A 27,101-nucleotide genomic window follows, 5' to 3' on the forward strand; every position below is an offset into this window, starting at 1 on the left:
CTAAATTTTTTAATATGGTGTTTTCACACACACAAAGAAAACATTGGATTTTGTCCAGTAGCTTCATTGTCAATAGAAAAGTAATCAATAAAATTTAACTGTCTCTTCTTCCAAATAGAATCACTCTCCACAAAGGCCAATCCATGAGTTTCTGTGAGGTCTCAGTGAAAGTGTTCTGAAAGCTACCCAACAGTACCCCTATATAGATATACAACAAGTTATGTTTGATTGAGAGAATGACTATTTGAATTTAAGATACAGTCAATCAATCTAAAGGTTTTTATTTTTTTCCAGAGTTTTATGGGCAGTACAGTGTCCTTGGGTGGTTGAAAATGCTGTGAGAAATTAACGCAAAAAATAGTTTTTGAGATTGAATCCTATCATACATCTTATCTATTGCTTACTCTCACAGAGCTGAACACAAGAAGCAGAAGTATTTATTCCTGTTCACCAAGGTGGAAATCACAAGCAATGACAGCCCACACTCTATCAGGTATTCTCAACCACAAAAATGAGTGCTCCATCAGTAACTACCAAATCAGTGAGGTGTGTGCCAGGACCTTCAAGAGGCAAAAATTTTTCCCCAAGGAGAAATGTATATTGCAAATAAGCCTGATGAGTTTTTTCAGAGATTTAAAGTTCTGTGTTATGTCAGCAAAAGAAAAGAATTGGTGATTAAGAGAAGAATTTAGGGACTTCCCTGGTGATCCAGTGGTTAAGAATGTATACTTCCACTGCAGGGGACATAGGTTCCATTCCTAGGCAGGGAACTAAAATTCTGTATGCCTTGCAGAGCAACCAAAAAATAAAATAAAGTGTTTCTTTTTTTTTGTTTTTAAAGAGAGAGAATAATTTATTGAAGATCTTGAAAATGAAAAATTTAATTACTAAAATTTTTAAATATCAGTAATTGGGTTAAGTAGCAGAATGTATAAAGCTGAACAAAAATTAATCATGTGAAAAATTAGAGGGAAGAATTTTCCCAGAACACAACCCACTGGAATAAAATGTAAAGTAAGTAGGAAAAGGAGAGAGAGGTGGAGAATATTAATAGATACAGAGGTGCTAACTTCTCTCTGACAGTTTCAGAAAATAAAGGTAAAGAGAGTGATGTGGTTATTGAAGACATGAAAGCTGAGAGTTTCACATAATAAAAGGAAAATGGGATCATCAGACCTTATTGAGCACCAGTTAGGCTAAAGCCAAAACCACACATTTCAAAACATTCTGAAAGTGTTTTTCTCAAGACAGGGAGAAAATCCTAAAAGCTGGTAGAATAAAGACAAACATTACCTAAAGAGCAGTTAAGAATAAAACTGACTTCAGAATTAGTATCATCAGCATTTGAATTTACAAATCAGAGATATATTCCAAGAAAATATTAAAGGAAAAATTTGACTTTATAAATTCCATCATCGGACAAATTGTTTTTCAGTGCACGATTTGGTAACTAATACAATTCTAAGTAGACTACTTAGCAAATATATCTACCCCAGAGTCTCCCTGAAAAACTCTGGCAAATGTATTCCATTGAAAATAAGTAGATGAATACAGAAGGAAGAAAACAAATACAAAAGCAGTGTTAAGCAAATAAATTAATGAACTCATTTTTGTACAAATAAGCATTTAAAACAATAGTTTTCTGCTAACCTAGAAGCAAAAGGTAGACAGTAGGAGGGATAGACAAAATAAATCCTTGATGAGGTACTTTCCCAAGAAAGTAATGTTCTTTACAAGTGTATTAGCATGGTTAGGTTTGGCTGAGAGTAATAAAAGAAATGCAAAACTGCAATGGCTTAAGAAGGACAATATTTATTTTTGTCAGATGAAAGTCTATATAGTTAGACAATTCCGGGTGGTCAGGATGGCTCTACTATACTTTCCCTGGGACCTAATCTCTCTTTTGCCCTAACCTGCTATCCAACATTCCCAATTCACCTCATGGCTTAAGTTGTTGGTTCTATTTGCAAATATCCACCTATATTCCATCCAAAAAGAAGAAAAGGGGAAAAAGAGATGAGGGCATAGGATATTGGCCAGTTGCCTTTTAATGAAGCTGAAACAAGATGTTTTGGCTTCACTCTGGCAAGACTTTAGTCAAACGGCATGGCATAGACCTGCTTGTGATCTCTGGGTGCTTATTTACCAACCTAAAAATCAGAGGGTACAATACTAAGGAAGAGAAGAACAGTTATCACAGAACCAACAGTTCTATCTACCACAGTGAAAGTGGCAAGCAAGATAAAGAAAACATTAGAAGAAAACTAATTAATCCAGTGGGAGACTTGAAGACAGAGACAGGGAACAACAACAGCATAAAGCATGATAAATAAAAAACACAGAGTATGAAAATTTCCCCGTGTGCATGTCCAAGTTTTTAATGTTACTTGTTTTTCCTTCAGCATTTATCACTGCTTATCCCCCACCTTTTGTATCTTCATGTAAATCCTGGGATTATATTTTCAATTCTCTCTATTAACCTGTGATCAGTGTGCGATCAACATCAATTTTTTCTTATCATTCCATTAATAGAGTAGGCACCAATTAAGTGTCAGAGACATTGGGCTTGAGAAGAACAGCTCTCACTGATTACTAAGAAAACAACAGAGAGGGGGGCCATGTCGTTTTAACTGCTGTAGTATCAAAGGGGTGTGTGTGTGTGTGTGTGTGTGTGTGTGTGTGTGTGTGTGTGTGTGTGTGTGAGTTGCTCAGTTGTCTCCAACTCTTTGCAACTCCATGGACTGTAGTTCACCAGGCTCCTCTGTCCATGGGATTTTCTAAGCAAGAGTACTGGAGTAGGTTGCCATTCCCTTCACCAGGGGATCTTCCTGACCCAGGGATGGAACCCAGGTTTCCTGCATTGCAGGCAGATTCTTTAAAGTCTGAGCCACCAGGAAAAAGTAGCATCAAAGGTGACCTTTCCTCAAAGTACAAATTTTAAAAATTTCTAGTTCAATTGGTAAACAAGTTACATGATCTAGATTATTAAGTAGTTGCATTCTTTGTCTTCAGGAATGTAGATAAACCATTGGTTTTTCCTAACGTACTCTAACCTTAGGAGCTCATGACTTTTCTCATTAGACACTGCAAATAAAATTTAATTTTTCTTGGAGGGGAAGTTATAGAGGTTAAAAAATGAACAGAGTTTTGAATAAATAAAATTACTAGTGAATTAAATAAAAGTAATGAATGATGGAATTGTTGTTCTGTCCTGTCAGACTCTTTGTGATCCCATGAATTGCAGCACACCAGGCTTCCCTGTCCTTCACCCTCTTCCAGAGTTTGCTCAAACTCATGTCCTTTGAAATAAGTGATCCCCTCCAACCATCTCATCCTCTGTCACCCTGTTCTCCTCTTTCCCTCAATCTTTCCCAGCATCAGGGTCTTTTCCAATGAGTCAGCTCTTCTCATCAGGTGGCCAAAGTATTGGAGTTTCAGGTTCAGCATCAGTGCTTCCAATAACTATTCAGGGTTGATTTCCTTTCGGACTGACTGGTTTGATCTCCTTGCTGCCCAAGGGACTCTCAAGTGTCTTCTTTAGCACCACAGCCTGAAGGCATCAATGCTTTGGCACATAGCCTTTTTTATGGTCCAACTCTCACATCTGTACATGACTACTGGAAAAACCATAGCTGTGACTATACGGACTTGTTGGCATGCTAGCAGGATTATGCTCAAAATCCTTCAAGCTAGGCTTCAGCAGTACATGAACTGAGAACTTCCAGAAGTGCAAGCTGGATTTAGAATGATGGGATAGGTCTGCATATTTTTATAGTTCATCCCTATAATGTATATGTGTTTATGTGAGAGCATGTGCATGTGTGTGTAGGTGGGGGTGGGTGGATGTGCATGTTCCAATGCATATATAATCTCTACTCTAGAGAAAAAGTATAACCCAGATTTTTATGAATAAAAAAGGCTTATGCATTCCTACTTTTGGCAGTGTAGTAATAACATACTTCTATTAAACACAGAGTATATTCTTTACTCAGAGAAGGCAATGGCACCCCACTCCAGTACTCTTGCCTGGAAAATCCCATGGATGGAGGAGCCTGGTAGGCTACAGTCCATGGGGTCGCTAAGAGTCGGACACGACTGAGCGACTTCACTTTCACTTTTCCCTTTCATGCACTGGAGAAGGAAATGGCAACCCACTCCAGTATTCTTGCCTGGAGAATCCTAGGGACGGCGGAGCCTGGTGAGCTGCCGTCCATGGGGTCGCACAGAGTCGGACACGACTGAAGCGACTTAGCAGCAGCAGCAGCAGCATATTCTTTACTAATCCTGTTGAAGGTACTGCAGTTGCTGATTTCAATTAGGAGAGATACTGAGGCAAGGCTTCCAAGGAAATCTTTTGCTATCAGGGACATATAGAAACCCTGAAAGTACAAAGGACAGGCAGCCAAGACATAGTTGTGTTAACAGATAGTGCATGTAGTTATAGCACACAGGAAATAGAAGTAAAAGGAAAGACATAGCATATGTGATGGGGGGTTCTGAGTTTGTCCTGATTTTGGCAGTGATTTTAAGAGTGAATGTATCTATCAAACTCAGTGAATTGTACAATTTAAATGGGTACAGTTTATTGGCCTTTAATTATTCCTCAGTAAAGTTTAGAAAAGTAAAATAAAAATTTTACTTTCCCACCAAAAAAGCTTTCCTTGGATTGTACAATAAGATCATGGAAAATTAGAGATTTCCTACTTATTATTAGCCCTAAAGTGGGACTAAGGTGATGATAATGAGATGGGGAGTCCACCAGTGTGGACTTTGCTGGTATTGGCAGCAGGAGGAAGCCAGCACTTCACATATTCAAACAGATAGGCATTTAAATCGAGCTTTATCCATGTCACTTTGCTTATTTTGTAACTCAAGAATAGAAAATACTCATGCACTTGTCATCTCCATGAGGATTATTTCTTTTTAAAGTAATAAAAATTAAAATACACAAGCAGTTGTTCCCTCAGCTATATTTTTCTTCTATCCTCATACTATACCATCTTCTTTTCCCATACATCTTGCTTTTCCTTTTCATTCTATACAATTCACTTTTTAACATACATAAACAAATAGATTTAGAAATAATTATGATTACAATTATGACTATGTCATATATGTAATGTATTTATATTCCCTGGCTGTTCCTACTGAGAAGGCCTAGAACCAATGATTATACTGAACATTCAGATCTAAATTTCTACTTAGCACCCTTTGCTAAAATCAGCCATTATTCCTCACAGAAATGCCTAGTTTCAGGACTGTAGTAGAAATGAATCTAGAATATCTTGCTGGGTCGTAAAGAAAAAAATGTTCAAAGAACAGTTGAAACACATCAAAGCGAAAAGAAAGCTCCTTTAAAGGGGAACCTCCCTGGATAAATTGGCTTCCCTGGTGGCTTAGATGGTAAAGTACCTGCCTGCAATGTGGGAGACCCGGGTTTAATCCCCTGGAGAAGGGAATGGCAACCCACTCCAGTATTCTTGCCTGGAGAATCCCATGGACTGAGGAGCCTGGTGGGCTACAGTCCATGGGGTTACAAAGAGTCTGACACGACTGAGCAACTAACACTTCCACACTTTCAAGCATCAAAGTAATTAGTGATGCTGCTGCTGCTAAGTCACTTCAGTTATGTCCACTTCTTGGTGACACTATGGACCATAGCCTGCCAGACTCTTCTGTCCATGAGATTCTCTAGGCAAGATTACTGAAGTGGGTTGCCTTGTCCTCCTCCAGGGGATCTTCCCCACCAGGGATCAAGCCCACATCTCTTATGTCTCTTGTAGTTAATGATAGTGGTGGGTTAAATCCCATGGAATAAAATAGGAGTTGAAGATTCCATACATACATAAATAAATGTTTATGGTAGGACTGCCATAACAAAATGCTAGATACTCAGTGGCTTACTTAGAAGAAATATATTTCCTCACAATTCTGGTGGCTGAAAGTTCAAGATTAAGATATTAGGTTGGTTTCTTCTGAGGCCCTCTCCTTGGCTTGTAGATAAGAGTCTTCTTATGCCTTCACATGGTCTTCCCTCTCTGCAGTGTCTGCGTACTAAGCTCCTCTTATAAAGACACCAGTGATACTGGATTAGTACCCACCTATACCACCACACTTTAACTTAACTACCTCTTTAAAAATCCTATCCACAAATACAGTCACATTATAAGTGAAAGTTTAGGACTTCAGCATATGAGTTTTGGAGAACACAATTCAGCTCATAACAAATAAGAATGAAGACTCATTAGCAGAAAGAGCCTTAACATGATCTTCCTGTAAGAACACCAGTCATAACCTAATCCAGTGTGAGTCCATATTAAGTAGTTGTATCTGCAAAGACCTTGTTTCCAAATAAGGTCACATTTGTTTCTCCAGGTGGACATGAATTTATGGATAACCCTGATTAACCCTTAAAAAAGACTTTTCATTGAAATTCAAGGCTATGTTTTTCCATTGGCTTTGCAAATGTTAAAAAATATGTAAGTATTTTTTATGTTAAATCAAGATAATAGTGAACTGTTTTATAAAAGAGGATTTCAACATTGTATCATGTTGTACTCACAAATGCTCATTTTAAATATTAGTAAATATTACTAGAAGCTTATAATATTCCAATAATTTATAAAGAATTCATTGCTTCTAAAATATATGTTATAAATACTTCTTTGTTTTATCATATATTTGGAAAAGCTTTTTTCAAATTTCTATGTATTCCTATGGTTCTTAACACTAATGTCCTCTATACCATAATAGATCAATATTACTAGATTGCTCTAAGCTATAATAACTTTTGGTAGAATTTATTGGGCCAAAGTGATAACACACTATATAAAATGATAAAGAACGTTATGTTTCATCAAAGTTCTTTAAACTTCTTTGAATTGAAAATATGCAGTATCTAAATTTAAAGTTTGTCATTAAAGTAATAAGGTTAATTATTCTACTATGATTCATTATTTAGAAACTTATTTTATTTTTTGCAACACAATTTTTTGACATGCTCATGTTGAAATAAGTCCTAGATATATTTTGTTTTTTAAACATAATTAAATAATCCATATTGCATATAAATAATATTTCTATATTTTAGGATTATTTATGACATTAAATTATTTGTCAAAGCAAAATAAAGTTAGGAAACAATGAAAAATAAAAATGTTCCCTTTCAAGCAGAATGATGTGTTTAGTTAAGCTTGAGAAGAATTAATTATGTAGCTAACAGCACATGTTCTACCCAATAGATACCATCAAGGTTTAGAGCTAATCAGTGGAAAGATAGACAAACTGTCTAGATGTTTATTTTCCTTTTTATTGATATTTTAAAAATTATAGTGCATAAAACAACAGCAGATTTGTTTATTTTTTACTAAATGTCAAATAAGTGAGGATTATTTATTTCAATTGACTGGTAAATAATGAAAGAAGAAAGCTGATTAGTGAAAGCATTATTTTGCAGAAAACCATTCTGAAATGACAGAAACACAGTAATTTACACCATACTAATTATGAAAAATTTGATAATTAACATAATACACAAAGTAATTGGAGGCATTTTGCCATTTATCGTTGAGAGACACATATTTGATTTATCAATATATCATTGAATTGTGTGTGCATTCACACTCTTCCATTGAAAAGTATTTTTCTAGTTTAATTTCCTTGTTAATTGAATTAACATCCATGGACTATTTAGTAACTTTGAATAATATGCTCTATATTTTATTTTCATAATAAACAACTTTATCAAGCACATAATTAGTTGGGAATATATCTTAAAGAATATATTTAGGATGACCACTTAATTCCTAAGGCTCTATGCAAATTTGTTACTCAGCACAACTTGCTCTTAAATGTCTTTTTCCTTCAAATTAAGAAGATATTGGTAATGTATACAACATTATAATGCACGTTAATATAATTTCTCTGTGTCAAAAATTGCTCTGCTATATACCTCTGTTAATTAAGTTAGCCACTAAACTTCAGAAACATGCGATAAATTCAAAGTTTAGAAAATACTAAGGTCAGAGTTTTGAGAAAGTTTTCTATTGTTTTTAAGTTGAAATGTTACAAATGAAACTTACTGTAAAATCTGGAATAAAAATATTTACATTCCAAAGAGATATCTCTTAAGACAATACTGCATATAAACTACAGACTTTATAATTTCGATTGTTCAGTAAAGGAATATATAGATGAAATTTCTAAATATAAGCTTAATCCTGTGCCAAACTAAGTAGGAAAACCAATTTTTAAAGGTGATCAAATTAAAGTTTTGTTATGTTTCAAAAGGAACTCTTGTATACAGAAAAAAAAGGAAAAGACCTGTTCCATGCACAACATCAAAACTCAATTTGTGCAAACTTTCATTCCAGGTAGATGGAATAGATGGACTTTTCCTTATCCTTCTGCTGAGTACAAGTAAAAACCTTGTACATTACATACATGTCAAACATAAGATGACTTTGGAAAGAATTCTTTGGAAATAGTCTCTTAAATATTTGTTTCAGAAAGGCAGTGATGTTTCTTCAACTTGTATAGTTTATTGACTGATGCTTTTAAAAGAATTAAGGCTTTCCAAATCTTCAGATGATTTATGAAATGATTAGAACACTGATAACTATCTAACATTAGACAATATTCAAACACTTAAATTTTCAAATGGATTTTAGTTATAGGTGAAATGAGGATTTGTAATCATGCACTGAATAATGTTCTCATCATTGATTGTTTGAGAGAGTAGGAAACCCAGGTCATCTATACATTCATTCCCCAAATATTTATAGTGTACCGTGTGCCTTTCATATGCTACTTGTTATGATGAGTTCAAGTACAACGGCAAAGAAGAGATGCAAAATCTTGAGGTCAAGCTGCATATAGGGTCATAAGGGACTGCTGCTGCTGCTGCTAAGTCGCTTCAGTCGTGTCTGACTCCTAGCGACCCCATGGACTGCAGCCTGCCAGGCTCCTCTGTCCATGGGATTTTCCAGGCAAGAGTCCTGGAGTGGGGTGCCATTGCCTTCTCTGCATAAGGGATTGAGTCTGAGTTAAATGAGGCGCAGATGGTAGGCATGAGTGACATGTTGAAAGAAGAAAGACTGGACCTAAATTCCTGCAGGTTGTGTCCTGGAACTCATGGGTTGGGGTTTCCTGAGAGAACAACTCTTACAAAAGGATACAGAGTAGTTAGGTCCCCCATGGGATGAATTAGGAGTAGAGGATCAGGTACCCCAGTTGACAGCAGTAAGAACAAAGCCTCTTGACACTCATGGGTTTTAAAATACTTATGAAAGCTTTAGGATTTGGAAGTATAGTGCCTGTTGCAAAACTGAGTGAAATTCTGGCCCTTTATAAGAAATTTCTACCTTTACATCTCCAGCCCCCGTTCACTGGCACCCTATTTTTCAGCTACTCTGTGAAACTGAGTTTTAGTGTTTTACAGAAGAAAATACCTCACACTTCCCTTTCCCAACTTAATCACTGAAGGAATAATTTCATTCTCAGATCTTGAAAAACATATTTATTGTTGCTCCTAGAACAATCAGTTTTCTCAAGGAACTTTGAAGAATACACTGCTTTGAAAGATGACTATAGAATGTACCACATATTTTAAATATTCAGCTGATAGTATAGCTGATAATAACCTTCAAGTTTTTATCATTAATTTTAAATTGTCTATTAGAAAAGAAATGCATATTCAGCATAGGTATGACCTGACTGCTTTATTTACACATATTTCAAGGTAATATGAAAAAGTCCACTCAAGCTCTCTTAGTGGCCAATTTAGAGAAAGGGCATTTTAGATAAGATCATATGGAAAGAGAATACAAATTAAAAGCTGTAATATCCTCCATGCTGATCACAAAAACAAACCTCCTATTAAACACATTTCTCTGTATTTAATTCTTGGAATATTTAAGCCAGTCTTGGACAAAATGGTAACATAAAACTATCAAAAAAGCTTCTATTCAGACAAGTAACTTTAGTAGATTTTGTTTCCCCACACAGCATTTAGTTGGTCTTAGTTATGAGGTAATATAAATTATTTTTCACATGATACAAATTATGTTTTTTTTTTAATTTGAAAAAAATACAGAAGTGAAATTGGTAAATATGGTAGTAATTGGTTGAGCAAGAGACTATTTATAATGAAAAGTGAACATGGCTCAATTGAGTCCGACTCTTTGTGACCCCATAGACTATACAGTCCATGGAATTCACCAGGCCAGAATACTGGAGTGGATAGCCTTTCCCTTCTCCAGGGGATCTTCCCAACACAGGAATCAAATCCAGGTCTCCGCATTGCAGGCAGATTCTTTATCAGCTGAGCCACAAGGCAAGCTCAAGAATACTGGAGTGGGAGCCTATCCCTTCTTCAGCAGATCTTCCCAACTCAGGCATCAAACCAGGGTCACCTGCACTGCAGGTGGATTATTTACAAACTGAGCTATCAGGGAAGCCCCTTATGATGAAAGTTCAGTTCAGTTCAGTCACTCAGTCGTGTCCAACTCTGCGACCCCATGAACCACAGCACGCCAGGCCTCCCTGTCCATCACCAACTCCCTGAGTCCACCCAAACCCATGTCCATCGAGTCGGTGATGCCATGCAGCCATCTCATCCTCTGTCATCCCCTTCTCCTCCTGCCCTCAATCTTTCCCAGCATCAGGGTCTTTTCAAATGATTCAGCTCTTCACATCAGGTGGCCAAAGTATTGGAGTTTCAGCTTCAACATCAGTCCTTCCAATGAACACCCAGGACTGATTTCCTTTAGGATGGACTGGTTGGATCTTCTTGCAGTCCAAGGGACTCTCAAGAGTCTTCTCCAACAACACAGTTCAAAAGCTTCAATTCTGTACAATGTCACAAACCTCCATCCATAGTTCATCAGGCACTCTGTCTAGCAGATCTAGTCCTTTAGATCTATTTCTCACTTCTACTGTATAGTCATAAGGGATTTGATTTAAGTCATACCTGAATGGTCTAGTGGTTTTCTCCACTTTCTTCAATTTCAGTCTGAATTTGGCAATAAGGAGTTCATGATCTGATCCACAGTCAGCTCCCAGTCTTGTTTTGCTGATTGTATAGAGCTTCTCCATCTTTGGCTGCAAAGAATATAATCAATCTGATTTCGGTGTTGACCATCTGGTGATGTCCATGTGTAGAGTCTTCTCTTGTGTTGTTGGAAGAGGGTGTTTGCTATGACCAGTGCGTTCTCTTGGCAAAACTCTATTAGCCTTTGCCCTGCTTCATTCTGTACTCCAAGCCCAATTTTGCCTGTAACTCCAGGTGTTTCTTGACTTCCTACTTTTGCATTCCAGGCCACTATAATGAAAAGGACGTCTTTTTTGGGTGTTAGTTCTAGAAGGTCCTGTAGGTCTTCATAGAACTGTTCAACATCAGCTTCTTCGGCATTACTGGCCGGGGCATAGACTTGAATTCCCGTGATATGGTTTGCCTTGGAAATGAACAGAGATCATTCTGTCATTTTTGAGATTGCATCCAAGTACTGCATTTCAGACTCTTTTGTTGACTATGATGGCTACTCCATTTCTTATAAGGAATTCCTGCCCACAGTAGTAGATATAATGGTCATCTGAGTTAAATTCACCCATTCCAGTCCATCTTAGTTCGCTGATTCTTAGAATGTCGATGTTCACTCTTGTCATCTCCTGTTTGACCACTTCCAATTTGCCCTGATTCATGGACCTAACATTCCAGGTTTCTATGCAATATTGCTCTTTACAGCATCGAATCTTGCTTCTATCACCAGTCCCATTCACAAATGTATATTGTTTTTGCTTTGGCTCCATCCCTTCATTCTTTCTGTAGTTATTTCTCCACTGATCTCCAGTAGCATATTGGGCACCTACTGACCTGGGGAGTTCATCTTTAAGTGTCTTACCTTTTTGCCTTTTCATACTGTTCATGGGGTTCTCAAAGCAAGAATACTGAAGTGGTTTGCCATTCCCTTCTCCAGTGGACCACATTCTGTCAGACCTCTCCACCATGACCTGTCCATCTTGGGTGGCCTCACATGGCATGGCTTAGTTTCACTGAGTTAGACAAGGCTGTGGTCCATGTGATCAGATTGGCTAGTTGTCTGTGACTGTAATTGCAGCCTGTCTGCCCCCGATCCCCTCTCTCAGTGCCCACCATCTTACCTGGGTTTCTCTTACCTTGGAAAGAAAGCATTAATTGAATGCTTTTTCCATAGTCTTCTTTTCTATCTATTTGGTATTTATTAATACCAAAACTTGAGAAAAATATAACAAATTCCTCTGAGATCTTACCTCAAATAATAAAACTTGACAAGATATTTGTTCTTGATGATTATTAAAACTGCATTCAGTTTGTTGCCCTTCTCTAGTCCATTCTCTTACTACCCAGCCCCAAATCAAAGTTGATTATGTTATATTGTAGTAAATTCTTTTATATAGTTTACTAAATGCATGTATAACTATATGTAAGATATTCAGGGTTTTTTTGTCTTAAATGTTATACTCCATTTATTGTGGAAACGTCTATGGGTATGCCTAATGATCTACTGTGTTTCCTTTCAGGGAATTATACATCTACTTCAGTCTCCAAGTGTGCAGTGCTGCCCTGCACTTTTCCAGCCCACTGAAGTCAGCTTGGCTATGTGACTATCTCCAAACTGAAAGCTTAAATGACATTGCATGATTCTGTTCTTGCTGAGTCACAAATCAAGGTAAGGGCTGCTGCTTCAGTCAGGGACTCAGGATAGAGGACATGCCCCACAGAATGACAAGTGACCGGCAACTGATGTGTGACATGAATGAGATATAAACTTTATTGTTACAGTGACACTGAGATTGAAGGTTGTTTGTTATCACAGCATAATGTGGGGAAAGATGGTTAATACACTGGGGTTTCTCAACTTGGTGTTTTTCACTCAAGATGATGGTTTTTGAGTATATTTTGATATATATATATAGTTTTTGTTCAGGCTGGCCAGCTAAGAATGTTGCTGTTGTTCAGTCACCCAGTCATGTCTGACTCTTTATGACCCCATGGACTGCAGCACGCCAGGCCTTTCTGTGCCTCACTATCTCCTGAAGTTTACCCAAGTTCATGTGCATTGCATTGATGATGCCATCCAACCATCTCATCCTCTGATGCCCTCTTCTTCTGCACTCAGTCTTTCCCAACATCAGAGACTTTTCCAGTGAGTCATCTGCTTGTGTCCGATGACCAAAATACTGAAGCTTCAGCTTCAGCATCAGACCTTCCAATGAATATTCAGGGTTGATTTCTCTTAAGATTGACTGGTTTGATCTCCTTGCTGTCCAGGGGACTTCCAGGAGTCTTATCCAGCATCACAGTTCAAAGGCATCAATTCTTTGGTTGTCTGCCTTCTTTATAGTCCAGGTTTCACAAACCATATGTGACCACTGGGAAGACCATAGCCATGACTATAAGGACCTTTGTCAATAGAATAATGTCTCGGCTTTTCAACACATTGTCTAGGTTTACCATAGCTTTCCTGCCAAGAAGCAATCATCTTTTGATTTCAGAGGCGTCAGTCACCATCCACAGTGATTTTAGAGCCCAAGAGGAGGAAATCTATCACCACCTCCGCTTTTCCCCTTCTATTTGTCATGAAGCAATGGGGCCAGATGCTATGATCTTATTTTTTTTTTTTTTTAACATTTAGTTTTAAGCCAGCTCTTTCATTCTCCTCCTTCACCCTCATCAAGAGGCTCTTTAGTTCCTCTTCACTTTCTGCCATTAGAGTGATATCATCCATATATCTGGGGCTGTTGATGTTTCCTAGCCTATCTTGATTCAAGCTTGTAACTCATTCAGCCCAGCATTTCTCATGATGTGCTCAGCATATAGGTTAAACAAACAGGGTGACAGCAGATAATCTGTCATACTCTTTTCTTAACCTTGAACCAATTAGTTCCATTCTGCTGCTGCTGCTGCTGAGTTGCTCCAGTCATGTCTGACTCTTTGTGACCCCACAGACTATAGCCTACCAGACTCCTCCATCCATGGGGATTTTCCAGGCAAGAATACTGGAGTGGGTTGCCATACCCTCCTCCAAGGGATCTTCCTGACCCAGGGATGAAACCCACGTCTCTTATGTCTCTAGCATTGGTAGGCAGGTTCTTTACCACTTGTGCCACCAGGGAAGCCCTGGTTGTTCCTATAGGGTATTAACCTGCTTCTTGACCTGTATACAGGATTCTCAGGAGACAGGTAAGATGCTCTGGTATTCCCATCTCTTTAAAGGCTTTCCACAGTTTGTTATGATCCACACAGTCCAAGGCTTTAGCATAGTCGATGAAACAGAGGTAGATGTTTTTCTGGAATTCCCTTGCCTTCTCTGTGATCCAACGAATGTTGTCAATTTGATCTCTGGTTCCTCTTCCTTTTCTAAACACTGCTTGGACATGTGGAAGTTCTTGGTTCGCATAATGCTGAAGTCTAGCATGCAAGATTTTAAGCATGTCCTTACTAACATGGGAGATGAGTGCAATTGATGATTAGTACATTCTTTGTACTACCTTTCTTGGGAATTAGGATAAGGATTGGTCTATTCTAGTCCTGTGGCCACTGCTGGTTTTCCAGATTTGCTGACATATTGAATGCAACACTTTGATGGCATCATCCTTTAGTGTTTTGAATAGTTCTACTGGAATTCCATTGCATCCACTAGCTTTACTAACAGCAGTGCTTTCTAAGGCCCACTTGACTTCTCACTCCAGAATGTCTGGCTCTGGGTGACTGACCACACCATCATAATAATCCACTTCAAAAAGATCTTTTTTTTTTTTTTGTATAGTTCTCCCATGTATTCTTTCCATCTCTTATTGATCTTTTCAGTGTCTACTAGGTCTCTACTGTTTCTATCCTTTATTGTGCTCATCTTTGGGCAAAATATTCCCTTGATAGTTCCAATTTTCCAGAAGAGATATCTAGTCTTTTCCCTTCTATTGTTTTCTTCTAGTTTTATGCACTGTTCATTTTAGAAGGCCTTCTTGTCTCTCCATGCTATTCTTTGGAACTCTGTATTTAATTAGGTGTAGCTTTCCTTTTTTCCCTTGCCTTTTGCTTCTCTTCTTTTTTCAGCTATTTGTAAAGCCTATTCAAGTAACCACTTTGCTTTCTTGCATTTTTGTTTCTTTGAGATGGTTTAGTTCACTGACTCCTGAACAGTATTATGGGCCTCTGTCCGTAGTTCTTGGGGCACATTGTTAACTAGATCTAATCCCTTGAATATATCCATTATCTCCACTGCATAGTCATAGGGGATTTGATTTAAGTCATATCTGGCTGGCCGAGTGGTTTCCCTGCTTTCTTTAGCTTAAGTCTGAAGTTTGCTGTGAGAAGTTGAGGATCTGAGCCACAGTCAGCTCCAGGTCTTGTTTTTGCTGACCATATACAGTTTCTCCATCTTAGGCAACAAAGAATGTAACAAATTTGATTTTTGTATTGTCCATTTGGTGATGTCCATGGGTAAAGTCGTCTCTTGTTGAAAAAGGGTATTTGTTATGACCAGTGCCTTTTCTTGGCAGAATTCAGTTAGTCTTTCTGCCCTGCTTCATTTTGTTCTCCAAGACCAAAGTTGCCTGTTATTCCAAGTATCTCTACACTTCCTACTTTTGCATTCCAATCCCTAATGATGAATTAGTTCAGTTGCTCAGTCATGTCCAACTCTTTGCAACCCTATGGGATGTAGCACACCAGGCTTCCATCTCCATCACCAAATCTTGGAGCTTGCTCAAACTCATGTCCATCGAGTCAGTAATGCTAACCAAATCTCCTCCTCTGTTGTCCCCTTTTCCTCCTGCCTTCAATCTTTCCCAGCATCAGGGTCTTTTCTAATGATTCAGTTTTTCGCTTCAGGTGGCCAAAGTATTGGATCTTCAGCTTCAGCATCAGTCCTTGCAATGAATGTTCAGAACTAATGAACGTTCAGAAGTGATCTCCACTATGATTGACTGGTTTGATCTCCTTGCAGTCCAAGGGACTCTCAAGAGTCTTCTCCAACACCACAGTTCAAAAGCATCAATTCTTTGACACTTCATGTTTTTTATTGTCCAACTATCACATTCATACATGACTACTGAAAAAATCTTAGCTAGGACTATATGGACCTTTCTCGGCAAGGTAATGTCTCTATTTTTAATATGCTATATAGTTTGATCATAGCTTTTATTCCAAGGAGGAAGCATTTTTTAATTTCAAGGCTTCAGTCACCATCTGCAGTGATTTTGGAGCCCAAGAAAAGAAAGTCTCTCACTATTTCCATTGTTTCCCCATTTGTTTGCCATGAAGTGATTGATGGGGCAAGATGCCATGATCATTGTTTCTTGAATGTTGAGTATTAAACCAGCTTGTTCAATCTTCTCTTTAAGTTTCATCAAGAGGTTCTTTAGTTCCTCTTCACTTTCTGCCATAAGGATGTTTCATCTGCATATCTGAAGTTATTGATATATCTCCTGGCAATCTTGATTCCAGCCTGTGCTTTATCCAGCCTGGAATTTTGCTTGATGTATATAAGTTATAATAAGCAGGGTGACAATATTCCACCTTGATATACTCCATTCCCAATTTGAAACCAGTCTGGGGTTCCATGTCCAGTTCTAACTGTTGCTTCTTCACCTGCATACAGAATTCTCATGAAGTAGGTAAAGTAGTCTTGTATTCCCATCTCTTGAAGAATTTTCCACAGTTTGTTGTGATCCATACAGTCAAAGGCTTTAGCATAGTCAATGAAGCAGAAGTTAGATGTTTTTACAGAATTCCCTTGCTTTTTCTATGATCCAATAGATGTTGGCAATTTGAACTCTGGTTCTTCTGCCTTTTCCAAATCCAGCAGAAGTTCATGGATCATATACTGTTGAAGCCTCACTTGGAGAATTTTGAGCATTACTTTGCTGGCATGTGAGATGAGTGCAATTGTGCAGTGGTTTGAACATTCATTGACATTGCCCTTCTTTGGGATTATAGTGAAAACTGATATTTTCCAGTCCTCTGGCTACTTCTGAGTTTTCCAACTTTGCTGGCATATTGAATGCAGCACTTTCATAGCATCATCTTTTAATATTTTCAAATAGCTCAGCTGAAATTCCATCACCTCCACTAGTTTTGTTTGTAGTGATGCTTCCTAAGATCCACTTGACTTGCTGTCCAGGATGTCTGGCCCTAGGTGAGTGATCACACCATCGTGGTTATCTGAGTTACAAAGATCTTTTTGTATAGTTCCTTTGTATATTCTTGCCACCTTTTCTTAATATCTTCTGCTTCTGTTAGGTCCATACCATTTCTGTCCTTTATTGAGCCCATCTTTGCATGAAAATTTCCCTTGGTATCTCTACTTTTCTTGACGAGATCTCTAGTCTTTCCCATTCTATTGTTTTCCTCTATTTCTTTGCATTGACCACTGAGAAAGGCTTTGTTATCTGTCCTTGTTATTCTTTGGAGCTCTGTATTCAGATGAGTGCAACTTTCCTTTTCTTCTTTGCCTTTCACTTCTCTTCTTTTCTCAGCTCTTTGTAAGGCCTTCTCAGACAACCATTTTGCCTTTTTGCATTTCTTCTTCTTGGGGATGGTTTTGATCACTACCTCTTACACAATGTTATGAACCTCCAACCATAGTTCTTCAGACACCGTCTATCAGATCTAGTCCCTTGAATCTATTTGTCACTTCCACTGCATAATCATAAGGGACTTGATTTAGGTCATACCTGAATGGTTTAGTGGTTTTCCCTACTTTCTTCAATTTAGGTCTGAATTTGGCAATAAGGAGCTCATGATCTGAGCCACAGTCAGCTCCCGGTCTTGTTTTTGATGACTGTATAGAACTTCTCCATCTTTGGCTGCAAAGAATATAATCAATCTGATTTCAGTATTGGCCATCTGTTGATGTCCATGTATAGAGTCTTCCCTTGTGTTGTTGTAAGAGGGTGTTTGCTATGACCAGTGCATTCCCTAGGTGAAACTCTGTTAGCCTTTGCCCTGCTTCATTTTGTACTCCAAGGCCAAACTTGCCTGTTACTCCAGGTATCTCTTGACTTCCTACTTTTGCATTCCGGTCCCCTATGATGAAAAAGACATCTTTTTTGGTGATAGTTCTAGAAGGTCTTGTAGATCATTGTAGAACCATTCAACTTCAGCTTCTTCAGCATCAGAGGCTGGGGCATAGACTTGAATTACTGTAATATTGAATGCTTTGCCTTGGAAACAAAGATCATTCCGTTGTTTTTGAGGTTGAATCCATGTACTGCATTATGGACTCTTTTGTTGACTATGAGGGCTATTCCACTTCTTCTATGGGATTCTTGTCCACAGTGGTAGATATAATGATCAACTGAATTAAATTCACCCATTCCAGTCCATTTTAGTTCCCCGATTTCTAAAATGTCTATGTTCACTCTTGCCTCCTGTTTGACCACTTCTAATTTACCTTGACTCATGGACCTAATGGAGAAGGCAATGGCAACCCACTCCAGTACTCTTGCCTGGCAAATCCCATTGATGGAGGAGCCTGGTAGACTGCAGTCCGTGGAGTCGCAAAGAGTCAGACACGACTGAGCGACTTCACTTTCACTTTTCACCTTCATGAATTGGAGAAGGAAATGGCAACTCACTCCAGTGTTTCTTCCTGGAGAATCCCAGGGACGGCAGAGCCTGGTGGGCTGCCGTCTATGAGGTCGCACGGAGTCGGACACGACTGAAGCAACTTAGCAGCAGCAGCAGCAGCATGGACCTAACATTTCAGGTTCCTATGCAATATTGTTCCTACAGCACTGAACTCTACTTCCATCACTAGTCACATCCACAAGTAGGCATTGTTTTCACTTTGACTCTGTCCCTTCATTCTTCCTGGAGTTATTTCTCCACTCTTCTCTAGTAGCATATTGGGCACCTACTGACGTGGTGGATTCATCTTTCAGTGTCATGTCTTCTTTTTTTTTTTTCATACTATTCATAGGGTTCTTAAGGCAAAAATACTGAAGTAGTTTGCTATGCTCTTATCTAGTGGACCACGTTTTGCCAGAACTCTCCACCATGACCCATCCATCTTGCGTAGCCATACATGGCATGGCTCATGGGTTCATTGAGTTAAATAAGGCTGTGATCCATGTGATCAGTTTGGTTAGTTTTCTGTGACTGTGGTTTTCATTCTATATACCCTTTGATGGAGAAGGCTAAGACGCTTGTGGAAGCTTCCTGATGGGAAGGAAAGGCTGAAGGGGAATTAAGATGGCCAAGTAGAAGGATGTGCCTGCATCTTCTCCTGGGAGAGCTCCAAAATTGCAACTCACAACTGAACAACCATCGACAGAAGAATATTGGATCCTAGCAAAAAAAAAGATACCACATACCCAGGGGCAAAGGAGAAGCTCCAATAAGATGGTAGAGGGGTGAAATCAAGTTTAGAATCAAAGCCCATACTGACCAGAGATGCTTGATGGGTTCAAACAAAACTTTGTGAGCACCAGGATCCAGAAACCCCACAGACTGAGCCAGACCTGTTTTTTAAATGTTTGAGTGTCTTCTGCAGAGCATGGGTCCGCAGTGGCCTGCCACAGAGACAGGGGCTCTGGCTGCTGCAGACCTGGTTGGCACAGTGTGTCTTGTCAGTCCTCTTGGAGGAAGTCGCCATTAACCCCACCCTACAGCCATGGAGTAGATGAACCACAAACTGGAGAACAATTATACCAAAGAAGTTCTTGCAGTGTTAGAAAAGTTCTAGGACCCACAACAGATTTCCCAAGCTGGAGATCCGGCAAAGGGACTGAGAACCCCCAGGGAATTTGACTTTGGAGATCAGTGAGATGTGATTATAGAACTCTTACAGGACTGGGGAAACAGATAAAACAAACCTTGGAGGGCGCAAACAAAACCTTGTGCACATGACGACCCAGGAGAAAGTAGTAGTGACCCCACAAGAGACTAAGATAGACTTGCCTGTGAGTATCCAGGAGTCTCTGGTGGAGGCATGGGTCAACAGTGGCCTACAGTGAGGTCAGGGGTACTGAATACAATAGGGCTGGCATAAGTCCTTTTGAAGGCCTCAGACCAAACAACAGGGAGGGAACACAGCCCCACCCATCAACAGAAAACTGAATTAAAGATTTACTGAGCATAGCCCCATCCATCAGAACAAGACCCAGATTCCCACAGTCAGTCCCTCCCTATGATGCATAGAACATGTTTTTTGGTGTTATTCTAGGAGGTCTTCTAGTCTTCGTAGAACTGATCATCTTCAGGATTGGTAGTAGGGGCATACACTTGAATTACTGTAAAATTGAATGGTTTACCTTAGAAACAATCCAAGATCATTCTGTCATTTTTGAGGTTACACCCAAGTACTGCATTTTTGACTCTTTTATTGATTATGAGGGTTACTCCGTTTCTTCTATGGGATTCTTGCCCACAGTAGTAGATATAGTGGTCATCTGAATTAAATTCGCCCATTCCCATCTATTTTATTTCACTGATTCCTAATATGTCAATGTTTATTCTTACCATCTCCTTCTTGGCCACATCCAATTTTCTTTGATTCATGGACCTAACATTCCATGTTCCTATGCAACATTGTTCTTACAGCATTGGATTTTACATTTATCAGCAGACACATCCACAACTGAGCATCATTTCCACTTTGGTCCATTACTTCATTCTTTCTGGGGCTATTAGTAATTCTCTGCGCTTCCCCAGTAGCATATTGGACATCTTCAGACCTGGGGAACTCATCTTTTGGTCTCATATCTGTTTGGCCTTTTAATACAATTCATGAGGTTCTCATCCCAAATATACTGGGGTGGTTTGCCATTCCCTCCTCCAGTGGATCATGTTTTGTCAGAACTCTCCACTATGACCCGTCTGTCTTGGGTGGCCCTACATGGCATGGCCCATAGCTTCATTGAGTTATGTAAGCCACTTCGCCACGACAAGGCAGTGATTCATGAAGAGCAGCTAAGAATAGCTTTTAACTGTTATTATTAATAAATTATACAACTTTAATGATACCTTTCCACTTAATTTGTCTTACAAATTTTACCATAAAACAATTTTGAAACTCTTTTATTTCCTCTTTCATCTTAGAATTTTATAAAGTTATTAAATTTTGAAAAAAGCTTACACATACACACTCACATACTCACAGGGATTTACAATCTTAATTGAGATAATTTTGAAGTACTGGGATTAATATTCCTAGTCATTTGCATTCCAAATATGGAAATGAATACTTGACATAAATGCTCAAGCCGAATTTTATAGTTTGTTTTTGAATTCTGAATGGTAGGTATGACAGCATTTCCAAAAATTGGGGCAAGTTAGCCATCATTTTTTCTAAAGAAAGAGTCTGAGTTTTTCTTTTTTCCTTTTTTTTTTTTTCAATTTTTCTATAAGCCAAGAGATATAACCTTAACATCCATAAGACTTGATATTGAAAAGAGAAGGTAGTTCTATGTTATTGATATAAATTACATGTAATGCAAGGAATCTCAAACTTTACTTTCTGCCACAGAATAATCTAATATTTCAAAAACTAGGAGAGACCTCAGCAAACTTTTTCACCAAATATTTCAGGTTTTGCAAGCCAAGAGACAAAATTGATGTATATATATATGTCTCAACTAGTGAGAGCATTCACAGAAAATACAGAAAATAATGAGCTTATCTGTGTTATAATAAATCATTATGAACATGAAATTTTGATTATTCTCCTTTTGATTCTTTTTAACCAATTTAAAATGTAAAAACATTCTTTGCTCATGTACCATAAGTACAAAAACAGGTAGGAGACTGGATTTGACCTATGCATTGCATTTTGCCAATCCTGAATGAGAAACTCAAGCAGTGAGTGATCCTGCAATAAGGATAAAAGAACTGTAAGAGTAAGTAATGATTACTCAGAATCTAGCATACATGACAAAATCTATACATGAGCTTTGAGGCTGTTGCTTTCTCACATGTGTAACCAAGGCACATGGCTCTGTTTCCCAAAAATGGGCATTTACTATCAAATTTCTGACAACAGTTTGGAAACTATATTAGTCTAGCTCTCATGCACATCCATCTCCACCAAAACAAAATTTCTACTCAAGGAAACAAGCTATTAGGATTTTCAAAAATGAACAGTCATCTCTCACTTTTTTTTAATGTATTTATTTTAATTGGAGGCTAATTACTTTACAATGTTGTAGTGGTTTTGCCATACATTGACATGAATCAGCCATGGGTGTACATGTGTTCCCCATCCTGAACTCCCCTCCCGCTTCCTTCACCATCCCATCCCTCTGGGTCATCCCAGTGCACCAGCCCTGAGCACCCTGTCTCATGCATCGAACCTGCACTGGCAATCTGTTTCACATATGATAATATACATGTTTCAATGCTATTCTCTCAAATCATCTCACCCTCGCCCTCTCCCACAGAGTCCAAAAGACTGTTCTATACATCTGTGTCTCTTTTGCTGTCTCGCATATAGGGTCATCATTACCATCTTTCTAAATTCCATATGTATGTGTTAGTATACTGTATTGGTGTTTTTCTTTCTGACTTACTTCACTCTGTATAATAGGCTCCAGTTTCATCCACCTTATTAGAACTGAGTCAAAGACATTCTTTTTAATAGCTGAGTAATATTCTATTGTGTATATGTACCACAGCTTTCTTATCCATTCGTCTGCCGATGGACATCTAGGTTGCTTCCATGTTCTAGCTATTGTAAACAGTGCTGCGAAGAACATTGGGGTACACCTGTCTCCTCGGTGTGTATGCCCAGCAGTGGGATTTCTGGGTCATATGGCAGGTCTACTTCCAGTTTTTTAAGGAATCTCCACACTGTTCTCCATAGTAGCTGTACTAGTTTGCGTTCCCACCAACAGTGTAAGAGGGTTCCCTTTTCTCCACACCTTCTCCAGGATTTATTGTTTGTAGACTTTTGGATAGCAGCCATTCTGACTGGCGTGAGATGGTACCTCACTGTGGTTTTGATTTTCATATCTGATAATGAGTGATGTTGAGCATCTTTTCATGTGTTTGTTAGTCATCTGTATGTCTTCTTTGGAGAAATGTCTGTTCAGTTCTTTGGCCCATTTTTTGATTGGGTCGTTTATTTTTCTGGAATTGAGCTGCAGGAGTTGCTTGTATATTTTTGAGATTAATTCTTTGTCAGTTACTTCATTTTCTATTATTTTCTCCCATTCTGAAGGCTGTCTTTTCACCTTGCTTATAGTTTCCTTTGTTGTGCAGAAGCTTTTAATTTTAATTAGGTCCCATTTGTTTATTTTTGCTTTTATTTCCAATATTCTGGGAGGTGGGTCATAGAGGATCCTGCCATGGTTTATGTTGGAGAGTGTTTTGCCTATGTTTTCCTCTAGGAGTTTTATAATTTCTGGTCTTACATTTAGATCTTTAATCCATTTTGAGTTTATTTTTGTGTATGGTGTTAGAAAGTGTTCTAGTTTCATTCTTTTACAAGTGGTTGACCAGTTTTCCCAGCACCACTTGTTAAAGAGATTGTCTTTTCTCCATTGTATATTCTTGCCTCCTTTGTCAAAGATTAGGTGTCTGGCTTTATCTCTGGGCTTTCTATTTTGTTCCATTGATCTATATTTCTGTGTTTGTGCCAGTAATATGCTGTCTTGATGACTGTAGCTTTGTAGTATAGCCTGAAGTCAAGCAGGTTGATTCCTTCAGTTCCATTCTTCTCTCAAGATTGCTTTGGCTATTCGAGGTTATTTTGTGTTTCCATACAAATTGTGAAATTATTTGTTCTAGTTCTGTGAAAAATACCATTGGTAGCTTGATAGGGATTGCATTGAATCTATAGATTGCTTTGGGTAGTATACTCATTTTCACTATATTGATTCTTCTAAACCATGAACATGGTATATTTGTTTTCTCATTGTTAGTGTATAGGAACGCAAGGGATTTCTGTGTGTTAATTTTATATCCTGCAACTTTACTATATTCACTTATTAGCTCTAGTAATTTTCTGGTGGAGTCTTTAGGGTTTTCTATGTAGAGGATCATGTCATCTGCAAACAGTTTCATGTTGTTTAATTTGTAGCTCTATTTTCATAAACGATGCTGTAAGTAAACAAGATTACTTTCCTATCCTATAAATAAATACTGACCACCTCTTTGCCGTAGAGAAAATCCATTTATCTTAAAAAAATTATGGGAATTATGCATATACACTTCATTCTTTGTTATTGAAAGCCACTCATATTTTATCTAGGGGCAGAGGGTAGGAATCAGTGTTTGGAAACTAGAAAGCTTAGTACAATCTCTTCATGTGAACTTCTATCCACAAGTCTTAGTGTATCAAAATTTTTCTTTCTATTTTGTGGACATTGCTTTCTATTTGGAGTGTCTAAAGTATATACCATTTCTCCTTAACTCAGAACCATCTGTTATACTAGTCAGTTCTTGGATTTTGCTGAGTTATTTTTTGTGTTGTGCAGTTTCTCAATATTGGTTTCTCCAAACTAATATTACTATTATTATCCTTCTAATATTTAAACAAGAGCCTCTCTATTTCAAATTATAATAACTATTGATGAAAAGACACCTTAGATCTTGCTGTTCTACTTTCTGTTTGTATCCCATAGAAGGTTCACAATCTGCTCTCCAGTGAGGCATGGTCCTAAGGAACTTTTGGTCCCATTTTATAATTTTTACAGAACCAAAAAACTGCCAGTCCAATTACCTGCCATTTATTTGCAAATCAGTACAATTGTGTATTGGGCTTCCCATGTGTCTCAGTGGTAAAGAATCTGCCTGCCAGTGTGTTAGATCCAGAAGATGTGGGTTCAATCCCTAGGTTGGAAAGATCCCTGGAGGAAGAAATGGCAACCCACTCCAGTATTCTTGCCAAGGAAATCCCATGCACAGAGGACCTGGCAGGCTACACTCCATGGGGTAGTAAAGAGTCAGAAACTACTCAGCAACTGAGCATACATGCACAATTGTGTAATACAGTTGTTCTAAAGTTCTTAGTAAATAATGATGGGGTGATGAGTCTAGTATTGATTGGCTCATGTCATAAGTTCTCATGGAAGAAAAGAATACTAAAATTGTACGTATGGTGCAAGTATGAAGGGGCATGTCTTTAATATTCTTTTTTTTTTTTTTCCTGAGTTATTTCCAAGTAATGTTCTGAAAAGCAGTTCATATCCTGGCTAAAAAGACCAACTTATTAAGGCAAATGCAGGATGGAAATGTGTTTGTGTGATTAAGTATTTTAATAAAAGCTTGTAAACCACAAGTAACTACAAGGGAGTTATATATAACATGTAAGTAAAGAAATAAGTGAGACATATACAAAAATCTTTTTTTATTATTTTTTTTAATCCGTGTAACTAATGATTAAAAGAGATAGGCTGGAATAAAAAAAAATGCTTCATACTTATTTCCATCAAGCTACAAGAAAGATGGGAAAAGAAAAAAAAAACGATTTCTTTAAACTAAGGTAATACTGACATTAATTTGGTATCTAGGGGTTGTTTTTCCAACTTGAAAACGTTTTTGTTATCCAGCTGCAAGGGGATACTGCAGGCAGGACTTAATAGATTTCTGGTCCATTTTGTTTACCTTGCATAGCTCCAGAAAGCCTCACATCTTACTTAGCTGGAGCTGCACCCTCTTTGTTCCCCTTAGAAAGTCTAGGTCAGTCACAATACTGTGTGTCTAGTTCCCCAGGGTTACCTCATTACTGATCCTTCCCACCCTGAGTAGACCCACTGTGGACTTGTAAAAAGATTATGCCACATTTGGTGATTAAAAACAGGAAAAAAAAAATTGGCTCTGACTAATGTTTTGCACTCATTAGTAAGTTTTGCTTTTCCATGAGGAGATTGTTAATTTTGTTTTTTTCCTCAAAGATAATGATTCACTTTTACCAACATCACTTCTGACTCTCAACTGAAGGTAAAATTTCCCTGTAGCTCAATCAAGACGCTGTATCTTAAAGTCCCTGGAAGACAAGCTTTTTGGATTTGATTTCTGCAGCAGTAATGTGCAGAGTAAAAATATCATATTTCTCACACACAAATGGTGATTTCACTAATTATTTAAATCCAGCCTCCAGTTGGCATACCCCAGTATGCTCTGGAGATTCTCCTCCAACTTATTATTTGCAAAGTCTGCTCTCTTCTGCCAGATAAAACTTGAAATGTCTCCATCAATTTGAATTCAAATAAAGGCTATCACTTTCTTTCCCTGATAAATGTATTTTATCACTTTAGTATTTAAATATGGATTTGGTCTCTTAGCAAGATGGGATGTGTGATAAAATAGAGGGGAAAAAAGCATAGTGCTGGGACAGATTTTTCATTCCCTGAAGGAAACAATCTAGAGCTCATAGTTGGAGGCAGAGGAAAGAAGTACAAATGTACCATGGAAACTCTCGAACTACTAAACTATTTAAAGTGAAATATTAAAAGAGTGTGTAATAGGTGTATTTAAAAATACACACACATTTTTTAAATTCTCACTTGACAAAATGAGACAGGTTTTATCTTACTATATCTAGTAAGAATGACTTTAACAAACTTTTTAGTTAAATTTGCATTTATTGCATAGAGTGATTAACTGTTCCTTTCTTTTGAGTTTTAAGGTGTAACTGTAGATACTGGGGACCCAAAGACAACTTGCTGCAATAGAGAATACAGGATTTTTGATAAAATAGTATTATTCCCAGTGAATATGTATATGTGGGTGTTCAATATGAGAGCACAGATAAGATCTGTGAGATGGACTCAGCATTAGCATACACAACTAGGCAAGCTTACTACCAGATACTATTAGAATTGCTTCAGCATTGTAGTTCTTGTTACAAATGAACTTAATCCATGCATTAGCACATATACAACAATGGCACTGCGTATAATTTTCTACATGTTTGCTTAATCCTATGTTTTTAACTAGTATACTTTCTACCAATAATTTTATGGGCTAACATTAGAGGAAATAGTGCATGCATATATGTTTGTTTTTTTAGTGGATGCTACTTATTTTCTGGGTAATACATACCTCTCCAGTTTATCCCTCATTTTTCCCATATTCTGACAACTGCTTTCTTCCAAGCTCTAACCATATGGGTCCTGAA

General features: G+C 38.0%; 1 protein-coding gene across 4 annotated transcripts in view; it reads left to right on the plus strand.

Annotated features, from left to right (window-relative positions):
• Window positions 1-27,101, plus strand: part of LOC145518862 (uncharacterized) — a 1,117,244-nt gene that overhangs the window by 881,890 nt on the left and 208,253 nt on the right. For 2 of the 4 annotated variants that reach the window (XR_014063353.1, XR_014063357.1), the window contains exon 9: window positions 12,559-12,707. Coding sequence is in view for 1 of the 4 variants with exons in the window: in XM_081523931.1 (XP_081380057.1) it covers window positions 413-493; window positions 12,559-12,623 (146 nt within the window). In the remaining 3 variants the exon portion in view is untranslated. Of the gene's footprint in view, window positions 1-412; window positions 494-12,558; window positions 15,805-27,101 lie in introns of those variants that run through there. The other 2 variants (XR_014063350.1, XM_081523931.1) reach the window with 2 other exon arrangements.

The sequence above is a fragment of the Giraffa tippelskirchi genome, chromosome 8 (assembly GCF_054371585.1).
Source record: "Giraffa tippelskirchi isolate mGirTip1 chromosome 8, T2T-mGirTip1v1.2.pri, whole genome shotgun sequence".
In the NCBI taxonomy this organism is placed as follows: Eukaryota; Metazoa; Chordata; class Mammalia; order Artiodactyla; family Giraffidae; genus Giraffa; species Giraffa tippelskirchi.